Source organism: Myotis daubentonii, chromosome 1 (assembly GCF_963259705.1).
Source record: "Myotis daubentonii chromosome 1, mMyoDau2.1, whole genome shotgun sequence".
In the NCBI taxonomy this organism is placed as follows: Eukaryota; Metazoa; Chordata; class Mammalia; order Chiroptera; family Vespertilionidae; genus Myotis; species Myotis daubentonii.
Window position 1 is genome coordinate 105517512 of NC_081840.1, and position 14126 is coordinate 105531637.

The 14126-nt window shown below is 39.0% G+C and overlaps 1 protein-coding gene across 2 annotated transcripts in view; it reads left to right on the forward strand.

Annotated features, from left to right (window-relative positions):
• Positions 1-14126, forward strand: part of CCNY (cyclin Y) — a 210033-nt gene that overhangs the window by 138541 nt on the left and 57366 nt on the right. For both annotated transcript variants that reach the window (XM_059656147.1, XM_059656144.1), the window contains 3 exons: positions 3470-3505; positions 9250-9307; positions 9404-9523. In XM_059656147.1, the coding sequence (XP_059512130.1) occupies positions 3470-3505; positions 9250-9307; positions 9404-9523 (214 nt within the window). The remainder of the gene's footprint in view (positions 1-3469; positions 3506-9249; positions 9308-9403; positions 9524-14126) is intronic.

The following is a 14126-nucleotide window of genomic DNA, read 5'->3' on the forward strand; positions in this document are numbered from 1 at the left end:
ATTTCTTTCTCTTTTTTTTCCTTTAATATTTTTTAAAATTGATTTTAGAGAGAGGGAAGGGAGAGGGAGAGAGAGAGAAAAGCATTGATCGGCTGTCTCCTGCATGACCGCCACCAGGGATCAAGCCCTAAAACCCAGGCATGTGCCCCGACCAGGAATCGAACCCACCATCTCTTGGTGCATGGGATGGCACTCAACCAACTGAGCCACACCAGCCTGGCCATAGGCATGATTTCTTGTTGGAGAATTTGGTTTTCCTATCTTTCGCCTAAATACCAATGGCTATGATCTGAATTTAGTGTTCACCAACCAACCCCTCCGCCAAATCCTATAAGGAACAAAGGGGTGTTGATCAAGGAAAAGGTGTTGGGGCACATTTATACAGCTGGCCAATAGTACATGGCCCTGGGCCTTTGAGCATCAGAGAGCACTACTTACCCACCTGTCTTTATCTCTGTGACTCAGCACCTCTTGATTTTCAAAGGTCTTAGGATCCTCACATGCTTTGCTGATTTAGTTCTAGGTAAGAAGTAAGACAAGTACAGTGCCAATTATTACAATCTATTCTGTTTTCTTGGTCAAGAAAATAGCATTTCTTTCTTCCTAGTTTTGTGGCAAAAGCATTTAAGTAAAACCTTTGATCCAAATATACTTTTGGTTTGGTCCCTGCCCATCTTCAGTGAAACCTCACCACTTTCTGAGGATGTGGCAGAACTGACTAGGCCTCCAAAGCTAGACATTTGGAGTGGAGCCTGACACCTGAAATTAAGTTTTCAGCTGTCTGCCTTTTGATCCCAGCAATCACTTTCTTTCAAGTTAACCAGCGTAACTGCCACAGGGAGGTGGACTGTACATGCATTCTCAGCTTGATTTTCTCGCTTTTTAGGATATGACCCCGGAGTGGAAATTGTCCTTCAGAGTGGCTCTATTTTTCTCGGAAGTCTGAGGCCACAATAATGTCCTATCTTGTTTTTGGCTCTGGAGGTTTGGGTCCCTGAAGATTTTCACTCAATCTACAGAAGCCAGTAGACCTCTTGAGATGGAAATATTGATAGGGGAATCACAATAATAATAACTTTAGTTTTAGAACTTTATATTTGAGATAATGCTTTTATATATTCCATTTGTTATAATAACAATTCTGTGATGTAGGTTGAATTGTCCTAATTTTATAAATGAGGAAATGAAGGCTCTGAGAGATGAATGAACTATAATAAATGAAGGAGCCAGATTTGAACCCAGGTTGCTTTGATTTCCAGTTTAGTGATAGTTTCACTCCCTCCCAGGGGAAACAAGAACCATTTTTTCTTCAATCAAAGTGACTAATCACTTCAAGCCCAATCCTATGAAGCTTTCAGCTGAAATCTTAACATTAGATTAGAAGAGCAATCACTACAGCATGAAAAAAAACAGTAATTTTCTTTTTTCCAGGTGCATTGTGGTAGAATGAAAGGGCACAAAACTATTATACAATCCAGAAATCCTGGCATCTGTTGTCTGAGCCCAAATTTTCTCATTTATAAAATAGAATCAGTAACATGTATTTTTTCATGTATGTGAAAGCACTTTGAAAGCTATATTATTATTTTTAAAAATTCTGAAGTCTTTTTACTTCAATTACAATTCTTTCATAAGCTTAGATTCTTTTCAAAATATTAGGAGAAAGAGAATATATTACTATTTGCTCCTGAATACTTCTTTTTAAAAAAAATATGTATTGATTTTTTACAGAGAAGAAGGGAGAGGGATAGAGAGTTAGAAACATCGATCAGCTGCCTCCTGCACACCCCCCACTGGGGCTGTGCCCGCAACCAAGGTACATGCCCTTGACCGGAATCGAACCTGGAACCTTTCAGTCCCCAGGCCGATGCTCTATCCACTGAGCCAAACTGGTTAGGGCTGCCCCTGAATACTTTTAACAGTTAGCTGAAATTATTTGAATTGGGGAGAAATTTGGAGGGATATACATTTTCTTGTGATACAGTGAGAATTGGCTATTGTCATGTTAAGTTATTGGTAAATCTCTGAGCTAGTGGAATCCAGCATGCATGCCTAAGTTTCTTAAGAGGGTGCCTTGGATGGCAGTTTCTGTGCTCTGAGACCCAGAACGCAATCTGATAAGACTAGTTACCTCTGTTCTTGGCAGCTTAAAAAATGAATTTTGGCCTCTTCAGTAAATTTTAGAGTTAAAAAGAAAATAGTGGTAGGAGCAAACAAACAAAAATAGTGAAAGGAGCTAGTCAGTTTACAAAAGAGGAAATTTTAAAAATTGGCCAGTTGATATGAATAAGCCTACCAACTTGATAGGTTATGAAAGAAACTCAAATTGAAAACAGGTACACCATTTTTTAACCTACCCTGTTAGAGAACATTCTGTCAAAACATATAAGGTGAATGTTAGCAAGGGTGAGGTAAAACAGACACTGGTGGGGAAGTCTACTGGTATAGTTTTTTTGCAAAGATATTTGGCAGTGTATGTGGGGAGCCCTACAATTATTAATGACTTTAGACTGAGTAATTGGCAATTACAAGATGTTCTTTTATGGAAATAATGTACACAGGTTGCACACATATTTATCTTTGAGACTTTTTATTATGCTGTTAAATATAATTGCAAAGTATTAGAAACAAATGTTCACTAGGAGGGCGGTGGTTAATAAATTATTCAACAACTATATGATAGAACATAACCATTTAAAATCATGTTTTTAAAGACTATTTTAATTGTAAGGAAAATGTTAGTGAGAATAAAAATAGAACACAAACCTATTATATATAATGTATAGAATCTATGTATCTCAAGCTAATAGTCATCTTTGGGCAAAAGGATTATTTTTACTTATACTTTCTGTGTTTTCTAAAATTTTCATCTTATGGATATAATGCATTTTATAATCAGAAAGGGGAATGTCTTCATTAAATTAAGATCTTTTAAAATGTAAAATAAAATTTGAAGATTGTATAACAAATAGGAGTTGCAGTACCATTTCAGCAAGTGAGTGAATAAGTAGACCGATTGCCTTGAGGTTGTTGATTTAAGGGAAAAAATATCAAACCCCTGTGAGTGATAGTCACATTTTTCTGGTAGTTACAAAGAAACCACTACTTTTCTAAAATAGTAGGTACTGATTTGGAGATTTCTAAAGGTGTTTAATTTGTACCACCTGTATTTGTACGTAGTGCTTGTATTTTACAAGTGAGGAAAGCTTACGATTTCAGGTAGTAAGAGAAATTTTTAAATATCACTGAAATTTTGGTATTTCTGAAAAAGATTTAATAATTTCTAGGAATGAGTACCAGATTGATTTATTTTAAAGAGACCATTTTTTAAATCAGCATTCTTACTTAAATGGGCCTGTTCAGATGGATTGTTTGACTTTTACTTAAATTTAAATATCAGACTGATGTCAGATAATACATAACATCTTGAGTATGCTTATGAAACATTGAACTGCATTTTATTTTACAGTGTAGCTCTCGCAATATATTATCACATCAAAAACAGGTATGTGGATGATTAATTTTGTGCTAAAAACATTACATTTTATGTTTTTTGTTCTTTTCCTATTATTTTCTTGTTGCTTTGGCCTTCAATTTTCATAGATTTCTAAAATTAGTATAATTTACCAAAACTCAGGTAAGTGCTGAATTGCTTTCAATTAAAAAAAAATCAGATGGGTGTCTGTGTTTGAAGTTAGCAAAACAAAGCAAAGCTTCTTGATAATATTTAGCCTCCTCTTTACTCTTTATTTCCTGAATAATTTGTTTAAACATTCTATCTTTTATAAGCTATTATTTAAAAAATTTACTGTATGCTACATTAACATGAAAAATAATGTTTAGTATTTTAATTTAGTAGAAGAAATTTTGGGTTGAATTTAGACATAAATTACATTAATGGTTTAGAAACCTCTCTGACATGAGTATGAAGATTGTTCAGTTAATTTAATAGGGAATCAGAGAAAAATCATTGAACAATATATCATTAACATTTTATTTGAACACTAAACATGTAAAAGTACATTCATTTTCCATTTTAAAAAAATTTTAATGGTTTTTTTTTTTATTTCAGAGAGAGGAAAGGAGAGGGAGAGGGAGAGGGAGAGAGAGATAGAAACATCAATGATGATAGAGTATCATTGATGGCTGCCTCCTGCACACCCCGCACTGGGGATTGACCTGGAATCAAACCCTGACTTCTTGGTTCCTGGGTGGACACTTAACCACTGAGCCATGCCAGCTGGGCCATTTGCCAATTTTTTAATGTAGCATCAAGACTTTAGTTTTGAGCTGGGGCATTGATTAGAATACCAAAATGACTTTCTTTTGTAAGCCACACCTGTAATTTATCCTTTTCCACAGTGTTTTGTTTTTTTTAAAATCAATATCAACAGAACATAAGACATATGCAGAACAATCTGAGCATAGAATCTTTCAGGTTTTGACCACACAATGAATTTTTTTTTAGAGATGGCTTCTTATTGTGTCTTTTCCAAAGCACCCTTCTTCATTTTCATAAGAACAAAGCCACTCTCATTGCAGTCTTATTAAGTGACATTTACATATGTTATATGAATCTAATAAAAAACAACTTGTGTGAAAGAATGAAATTCAACCCAGTAATGCCCTGACCAGTGTGGCTCAGGTTGGAGCAGCATCCTGTGCACCAGAAGGTCTCAGGTTCAAATCCCAGTCAGGTCATATACTTAGGTTACAGGTTCCACCCAGGTTGGGACAGGTAAGGGAGGCAACCAATTGATGTATCCCTCTCACATCCATATTTTTCTTTCTCTTTCCCTTCCTTAAAAAAATTCAACCCAGTATATTTGAAGCTTAACTGGCTTTATTAAGTGATTCATGAATTGGGCAGCATTCCACCCAGCAGTAAAAGGGAGTTTCAAGGGTTATACAAAATGGAAAGTATGTTTGTGGGGGGTTTTTGTATTGATTTTAGAGGAAGGGAGAGATAGACTTCAATGTGAGAAAGAAACATGGGTGGGTTGCCTCCTGTCAGGGATTGAACTGGAAACCTGGGTATGTGCCCTAATCAGGACTCGAACCCACCACCTTTCGGTGTATAAGATAACTCTCAATCAACTGAGCCACAGTGGCCAGGGCAAAATAGAAAGTTTTTATAGGCAGAAAGAGGGTGGGACTAAGAAGTTAAAAGAGTGGATTATTTCAGGCAAGGATACCTTTCCTTAGGGAAGGGAGATTACCTCCGTAGTGCTGATAGGAAATTCCAAACTGATTGGCTTAAAATTCCACTCCTGAATCTGCAGTTAGATTAGTTATTAAGTGTTGGTTTGGTGACATAGCTTAGCAAAAGTGACTCCATTTTGGCCTGTTTTTGTTGTTTGTTTTAAAAACACTGATGTGACCCATTTCTGGGAACAAGCATGGCCACCTCATAGTTGGAATGGATCTCAGTGGGTGGGCACCACACTGCCTTCAGTGTGTTTTACAAAAAGGGCATGGGAGAGTTGTGATAAGTCAATGAAGTGGAAGTTAGATGACAGAGCTTCTTCTGAACAGTCATATGGAAAAATACAAATATCTGGAGGTAAACACCTGGAAAGGTATTCTCTGTAGTTACATTTTCCTGTATTGTAATTATGATTCATGGTTCTTTATGGTGCTTGAGAATTTTGGATTTAAAAATTTATAAAATGTATACTACTGGACCTTTAAACCTTGACCAGAATAGCCGTAACCGGTTTGGCTCAGTGGATAGAGCGTCGGCTTGCGGACTGAAAGGTCCCAGGTTCGATTCCGGTCAGGGGCATGTACCTGGGTTGCGGGCACATCCCCAGTAGGAGATGTGCAGGAGGCAGCTGATCGATGTTCCTCTCTCATCGATGTTTCTAACTCTGTATCTCTCTCCCTTCCTCTCTGTAAAAAATCAATAAAATATATTTAAAAAAAACAACAAAAAAACAAAACCTTGACCAGAATAACATATCAATGAAAGTGTAGGTTTTGTCTTGCTGCTTATTTCTCTGATAGTCTTTCAAACTTTTTAAACATTTAAGTCTTAGATAACAGTGTAATACCACTCATGGAACTCAGCTGTGTTTCCAAGCCAACCAGTTTTGCATTAGTATCTCTAAGTGATTTCTCAGTTCTTAGACTGTTATAGATACCAAAGTTAATTTATAGTCATAGCTGATACTAAGAGCAACTTTATAAGTGCTTACTCTGGCCACCCCGGCAGCTCTTTACATTTAGGGTTTTGTGTGTGTGTGTGTGTGTGTTTTTGTTTGTTTTGTTTTTTTATTGGAGAGAGAGAAACATTAATGATGAGAGAGAATCATCGATCGGCCGCCTCTTGCACATTCCCCTATTGGAGATCAAGCCTGCAACCCGGGCATGTGCCCTGACCAGGAATCAAACCACGACCTCCTGGTTCATAGGTTGATGCTCAACCACTGAGTCACACTGGTCAGGCTCATTTAGCTTTTATAATAACTTCATGAGGTGATAGTGATATTGAAAGGAATTTTAGGGACAGGCAAGGCAATGTTAGGGAAGTGGGGTCCATGAGAGAGGAAGACATACATAACGGGTTGAGACAGCTCCAAGCTGCCAGATTGCTTATCTTACATTCACAGAGAATGGAGGAATGTTACAAGATAAGAGGAACAAGAACAGGGGAGGGGGGGAGGGCAACGAGTGAGCTTTAAAACTTTGAAACTGATACCATGCAGGAAAGTAGCCAATTAGAAAAGCACGAGGGAATATGAATTAAGGAAGGGTCCAATTAGAAAGTGGAATGAACAGACAAAGAGCTCACAGCATTTATAAACCCAGACACAGAGACTGAGAGGATTAGATTTTTTCCCATCTTAGAGAGAGCATTTTTCCCCATTTGGGGATCCTTCCCCAGGGGGAGTTTGTGTACACTTAAAATAAACTTACACACTTTCGCTTAACATCTTTTAGTCTGCGAATTTTATTCTTCAAACTTCGTAGGACAAGAACCCCACAATGAGAGTCCAAACTCACCATTTTGTGTCTCAATGTTATCTCCATTTTACAGATAGAGAAACTGAGGTACAACAAGGTAAAATAATTTGCCTAAGATTACACAATTGGTAAATTGGGGAATGGGGAAATTGAACTCAGGCAACATACCACCGAGACTTTTATTTATTTATTTTATTTATTTATTTTTAATATATTCTATTGATTTTTTACAGAGAGAAAAGGAGAGAGATAGAGAGAGTTAGAAACATTGATCAGCCGCCTCCTGCACACCCCCCACTGGGGATGTGCCCGCAACCAAAGTACATGCCCTTGACCGGAATCAAACCTGAGACCTTTCAGTCCTCAGGCCGACGCTCTATCCACGGAGCCAAACCGGTCCCGGCCACCGAGACTTTTAATCATGTACTTTACTTGCCCAATGGTGATGAGCTGGGCCAAAAGTAAGTGAATGGAAGTGAGAAAGTCCAACTGAAAAAGTGAGCATTTGTAAACAAGCATGATTGACATACAGATTGTACCTTCTTGGGATGAGGTAGCATTGACCAACTGCAGACTTTCTCCTTGATAAATCATACTGGCCACACCTCTGGAGCTGGTGATAGATCCATTATGGTGCTAATCAGCTGAGACACGTAACTTTTGATGGAGGTAAAAGAAAAATCTATTTCACGGAGGAGTCATTTTAGCTTAAATTCTTAATCTTCATTTATATTTTGAACCTACATTTTCATTTTTAAAATTACTTCTGGTGAATGTTTCTTGAGAGTGCTGAAGGGCCTTACCCATCAGAAAAATTGAATAGGACTGAACAGCCCAAAGAAGAGGGGTATTGGGCCAGGCTTTGTCTCTCACATAGCACCTTGAGTAATCTTGCAGAGGCAGTTAGTGAGGTGAGGCATGGGTTAATTTCTCATAGCTGGGGTTCTTATAAAAGGAAGTGTCACCACATGCACCAGAAGGAGCCATCTTTATGTTTTCAGACTCCACTATCAGGTCCTACCTGGCTGAACCTGTCTTTACTGGCGTTTATCTAAATCAGAGGTGGGGAACCTTTTTTCTGCCAAGCGCCATTTGGATATTTATAACATCATTCCCGGACCATACAAAATTACCAACTTAAAAATTAGCCTGCTATATTTGGTCAAACATTTAATTAACTCACCCCTAATGCCTTGGCAGGGCCAGACCAAAGGATTTCCAGGGCCGAGGCCTGAGGGCTGGAAGTTCCCCACTCTTGATCTAAATCTTTGCTACCTGTGTTCCTGCAGGCTAGTGAAAATAAGCACAGGTATGAATGCCCAAAGCTTTAAAAACAATCAATCGATAATGCACATTGAGTTGTTCTGTTGAGATCTTTCTTCCTCTTTTATTTTTGTGTAGACAGTAAATTCATAGAGCAGAAACTGTAGTGTTTACCACCATGGTTGTGTGTTAGGGACTGGTCTGGAGTCTTCTATTCACAACCCTAATTGACATTGGAAGCACAGACTATGGAAATGATATGTTGTTACCAAAAGCAGTGGTTTCCAAATATGGTTTGTAAAGAAAAGTTTTTAGGCAAAATTCAACAGATGAAAAGCAGAGCTGTCTATGGTGAGGTATGAATAGTCCCTGCAGGACAGCTGCCTGAGGCACTGTGCTTAGAGTGAAAGCCGTCACTTTACATGGAGCAACCAGCCATTTTTTTTTTTTTATAGGTTTATAGGTTATTGAGTTGAGCTTTTCTATGCATCACCTCATTTTTTCAGTACAAAATTGTGAAACTCTTAATGAAATGTTAATTTTGCATGTTGTTAAACTCTTCAGATTAATCTTTAGGATACATTGAATGTTCATTTTACCTTTGGACTTTTTGTCAACCACAACATACTACTAGTTTAAGCAGATCTGTCAGCCTTTGCTCAAGAAACAAGATGTTAGTGGGGGCGGGATGGAGGGAGTCAATGGGGGAAAAAGGGATGACATTTATAATTTCAACAATAAAGATAAATTTTAAAAAAAACACAAGATGTTAAATTTAGATTTGGTTCATTTGAAAACTCAGAAAATAAAAATTTGAATTCTCACACAAGTTAATTTATAACCTTTATTTCATGGACTGTTCAAAAATTATCTAATACTATACCCAAGTAAAACAAATTATTATTCACTGCCTTCTCTTTCTTGAAATAACAGTCGAATCAAAATATATTTTGTTTTATTTTGAAGGACACTCATTCTTGCAGAAAGTAAACTCCATTTTCTATTAATTTTCCCCACCAGAGACCCAGATGGAAGGATGCTCTTAGATATTTTTGATGAAAACCTTCATCCTCTTTCGGTAATCTCCTCCTCCTCGTGTTTCATGATATTGTTTAATTATTTCTCATTTGCTCTTATTGGGTGGCCTGGCATCTGAAAATATTTTTTTCCCCAGAAATCTGAAGTGCCACCAGATTATGACAAACACAACCCAGAGCAGAAGCAGATTTACCGGTTTGTTCGGACACTGTTCAGTGCTGCTCAACTGACGGCTGAATGTGCCATTGTCACTCTGGTGAGTGCCCTCAGGAGACCACCCATCCGGTACTTGAGTGAAGTGGTGCATAGGGACTCTTACCAGGTATCCTAAGGACACTGTAGTTTCTCCTTTGGCATTAGAGTAGGGAGCTCCTAAAAGAAGGTGTAAAGTCTATTCCACAGTCCCCTTGAAAGTCAGTTGTACAATCACATTCAAAACCAATAAATGTTGAAACCTTAAATGCAGGTAAGTAAGACAAGGCTTCCCCCTCCCTATGAATGTCCAGGTTTCCTGTTGTTGATGTCTACTAAAGTTTTAATGACAGTCATAGGATAAACACATACATCCAACATAAATACCTATATAGGAAGGAGTGTATATTGCTACCTTCTCTTTTCTGTTTTGTGTAAATAATGATATTCAAAGACAATTTAGAGATAATCTGCACTTTCAGGCTCAAACAAGAGATAAAAATCTTTACTATTACTTAGATTTTTATAGCTTTAGGGACTATTTAGGTGAAATATCATTTGGGAAATAGATTTGACAATGGAACCCATTGTCACTGACCTTTTACATTGTGAGCAAATCAGATAATGAGTTGTCCTAGAGGGGACAGAAAGGCATTCCCTGGAGCTTCTTAGAAGAGGTGATTGTTAAATAGAAAGTTTACAGGCCATTTGAGGACCCTTTGTGTCTCTGTCACACTGAGAGCTCTGTGCTCTACTGCTAATGAAACAGTAAACCTGTTCATTTATTCATTCATTAATTCATGTCTTTGTTAATTTCTACTCTCCTTGAACCTCCTCCTAATGGCTAAAACAGGCATTCATTACTAGGCAATTTGGATGATTTAGGCTCTTACGTCACAATTGAGAAGAAAATTTATTGCTCAGCTTTGTTATCTTAGAGGTTTTCATGTTCTTAAAAAACACAACAGGGTTGAAATTTTTATGTAGAGAAATTGCAATGAAGAGAAAAGAAGAAAATGGGATGAAACCATGGATGAGATTAGTACTAAGATTCATACCATGAAGAAATGATTTATTTTTAAGCTACTGCTGGTGGCATTTGGTGGGGATTTTTTTACCTTTAATTCTTAAGAAAATTAGACCTTACTGACCTGATAGTGCCTCATTGCTTAGATTTATTAGCATGAAGGTAAGATTTTTCATCCCTGAAGCTTCCCCAGTTTTTGCAAAGATGTTGAGAGAATATCTGAAGTGCGTTTTCGTCTTCAATCAGTTAACTCATGCCTTTGGAGTTCTATAGGACTGGTGCATACTTGTCAGTCATTTGTTAACTACTGAAGTCTTCACCCATTCTATTAGATAAACTGGTAGCTTAGCAGGAGATTAGCGGGTCTTGTTGGTTACAACCTAAGGATGAGCAGTTGTGGGATTCTACATGGTGGGTACAGCACTGCAGACTAACTCTCTGGTGGCTGCTGCTTGTGATAACCTGAATGGTGAGAGGAGGTTTTTTCCCCCTGGTGTTGTGTCTCACCACACTGAAGAATAAGCTCCAGGAACCAGAAAATTTAAGCAAAAGTGTGGAAAATTTATTACAAGCAGTCAGACTTCCGTCACTGGGAGGAAGGCCCCATAATGGGCTGCCTCTGAAGCCTTGTACTGTAGGGGTATATATTTGCTACAAGCCTGCTCTATATCTACCTGTGTGGCCACTTGATTGACTCCCTCATTGTTCTTGCCCAGCAGTGGACCTGAACTTTCTCTTTTCTTTGTTCCTGTGCGTCAGTACACCTTGTTGCTGCAGGCCCTCCCTTGGCTTCCTATGCCTCCTGCTCTGTGTCTAAAAACATTCTATTATTTCAGCATGGTTGGTTTCTGTGATTAGGCTTGCTCAAACTGCCATATCTATCCCTGCCTTTGTTTTCTATTGGGCCCCTGCCCTGTCTGCCTGTGTTTCAAGTTAATTGCTCTCACTTGCATTGGCAGAGAGTCAGCCTGCCTGCCTGTAAGCAGAGAGATGCATGCTCTGAACCAGACCCTGTGTGATAATGCTTTCCTTTTCTTATGCCCGCTAGACTTAGAATCAGCAGAACATTTCCTATATAAGTTGACAGAGATGCACTAATCTCTGCTTTTCTCCTTTATTCTCTTGACATCTTGGCATGCTGCCCAGGAGGAAATGGTGGGGGAAAGGGTGGGAAGGACAGCAGTTAACCTTGGCCCTGTTTCCCACAAAGAAACAAGATTGGAACCTGCCTGTGGTAAGAGAGCTTCCAAGACCTTCAAACACCCAGCACCTACTAAACCCAAAGCAAATATTTCACAGCTTAATTAACTTCATTTTAAAAGAGTAACAATAGCCTAAACCGGTTTGGCTCATTGGATAGAGCGTCGGCCTGGGGACTGAAAGGTCCCAGGTTCGGTTCCGGTCAAGGGCATGTACCTTGGTTGGGGCACATCCCCAGTGGGAGATGTGCAGGAGGCAGCTGATCGATGTTTCTCTCTCATCGATGTTTCTAACTATCTCCCTTCCTCTCTGTAAAATATCAATAAAATACATTTTTTAAAAATAAATGAGTAAAAGAGTAACAATAACTTAATTTCACTAAATACATTCATTTAGCCTTATAGGATATGCTAAAAGCTTTCCTGTTGATACTGACGTGAGGAAATTAAAAATGAAGGTGAGGTCATACAATTGCACCTTGCTGAGTTATAATGGCACTTTGTGGGAAGCCAGAGTTGGGTGAAAGGCCATAGAATCCAATTGCCCTTCTGCCCCTTTCTCTCAGGAGTTACTTTAGCTGGTTTATCCTTAAAGCCATGTAGTAGTTGGGACTAAAATATAGTTCACTGCCTGCAGAACCCAGGGATTTTAATTACTATGAGGATAAGAAACCTACACAAAGAGGCCAAGGCTGGAGGTTTATTGGAAAGTCCTGGGTCCCATAGATCTCTTGTCCTCTAGAATGGAAGTACCTCAGGCTGTATAATGAGATCAGCAGGTTCTTCTCTCCTTCCCTGCTCTTCAGGGTCTGCCTCATCATGCCTCTACTCCTTCCTGCTGGTCTTCAGCATTAATTTTCAGTTTGACTTCTGGTTGTTTGAACTAGGAAAGTGTTGCTGGAAGAAATAGGATTCTTCCATGGTATCATGGGAAATGCATTTTAAGGATACATGCTTTTAGGAGGGTTTGAGGTGCAGTGACAAGATTTACTGGAGGGGCACACAGGACATAGATACTAGCTGCCTATACTAACAGAAGAGGATGCCACACTGACTCATCCATGACCAGGTGGCTCAGCTCCAAATTGCGGCAGATGTCCATCCTCTGGAGCCGCAGGCCCACACTTGTCCCCACTGAGCCCGGGAGGAGGGTTGTGGTCCAGAGATGCTGTGCCATTACCCTAGAGTTGGCATCCAAAGCTTCAGTAGTCTAGCTTAGTCTCATTCCTCTCTGGTTCACTTTCCATGCTGTGCTTTGGCCTGCCACTCTGGTTGCTACACCCAGGCCTTTGAGGCTGAATGGAGAGAGAGCGCCCCCTATGTCTTTGTTAAGCTTTGATTATTTTTCTTTGGACTGGGGAGAGAGCAGGATTTCTTTCAAACTATCCAATCTCTTTCCTGGATTTTCTGGGGTTTTGTTCCCTTACCCTACCTATTCTTTTTCTCAGATTTTTCCAGGCTAGACTCCTCCCTTTATGGTCACTATTTTGGCTCCTACTGCGAATACCTCATAGTTTTGCCTTCTCATCTGGCTTGTGCTGCGCATGTCTCAGCTGTGGGACAGCCTATTGTTCCTTGGATAAATTGGAAAGTCAATCTTTCCTGTACACTCAGATGCCTGGAGTGACTGTGAAGGTACTTCTTCCTAGTTAATCTGGCTTAATGTCTGACTTTATATGCTGTCTTCCTTTGTTAATAACTAACTAGCTGCCTATACTAACAGAAGTAACCGTCCTAACCTTGACTCTGCATCACTTTTTCATTTAAGTCCCAACACTGGCTAATTTTGTCTCTTATATTTAGTTCAGATTTTGGAGAGGGAATTAATTTTGATTTGATCCATCAGTGATTGGCTTAGTTCCTTTGGAGTCAGATGTTCATCCTTAACATAATCAATTGTGACTCAGAGGTGACAGGAGAAAGAGGCCCAGGGCTTTGTCCTGAGCCATTATTTTTCTTACTCTGTAAACTCCTCTGGCTTAAAATCTCCAGTGGTTCCCCATCTTGCTCAAAGGAAGCCACAAAGAAAGCCCTGACATGCTCCATAGGGCCCCAGCAGGATCAGGCCTCATTTTCATCTCAACTCAGCTGTCACCACTACTCCTTCTGGTCATTCTGTTCCAGCCACTATGGCACCCAGACAGATAGCTACCTCACGACTTTGGCACTTGACACCTGCCTGGAATCCTCTTTCCCAGATATGCATATGGTACCTCCTTGCCTTCTTTCAAGTCTTTGCTCAGAGAGCATATCAGTAGGGCCATGGTATATTGAATTGTAACTTCCCTTTTCCTTCCTCCCTCCTCATTTCCTTCCTATCATTTCTTGCTTTGTTTTTCTCCACAGCACTTACCAATTAATTCTTTAGATTTTACTCATTATTTCATTTATTTTGTCTTTAACCTCTATGATTAATGATTTTCTATCTTTTTGTCTTTTTT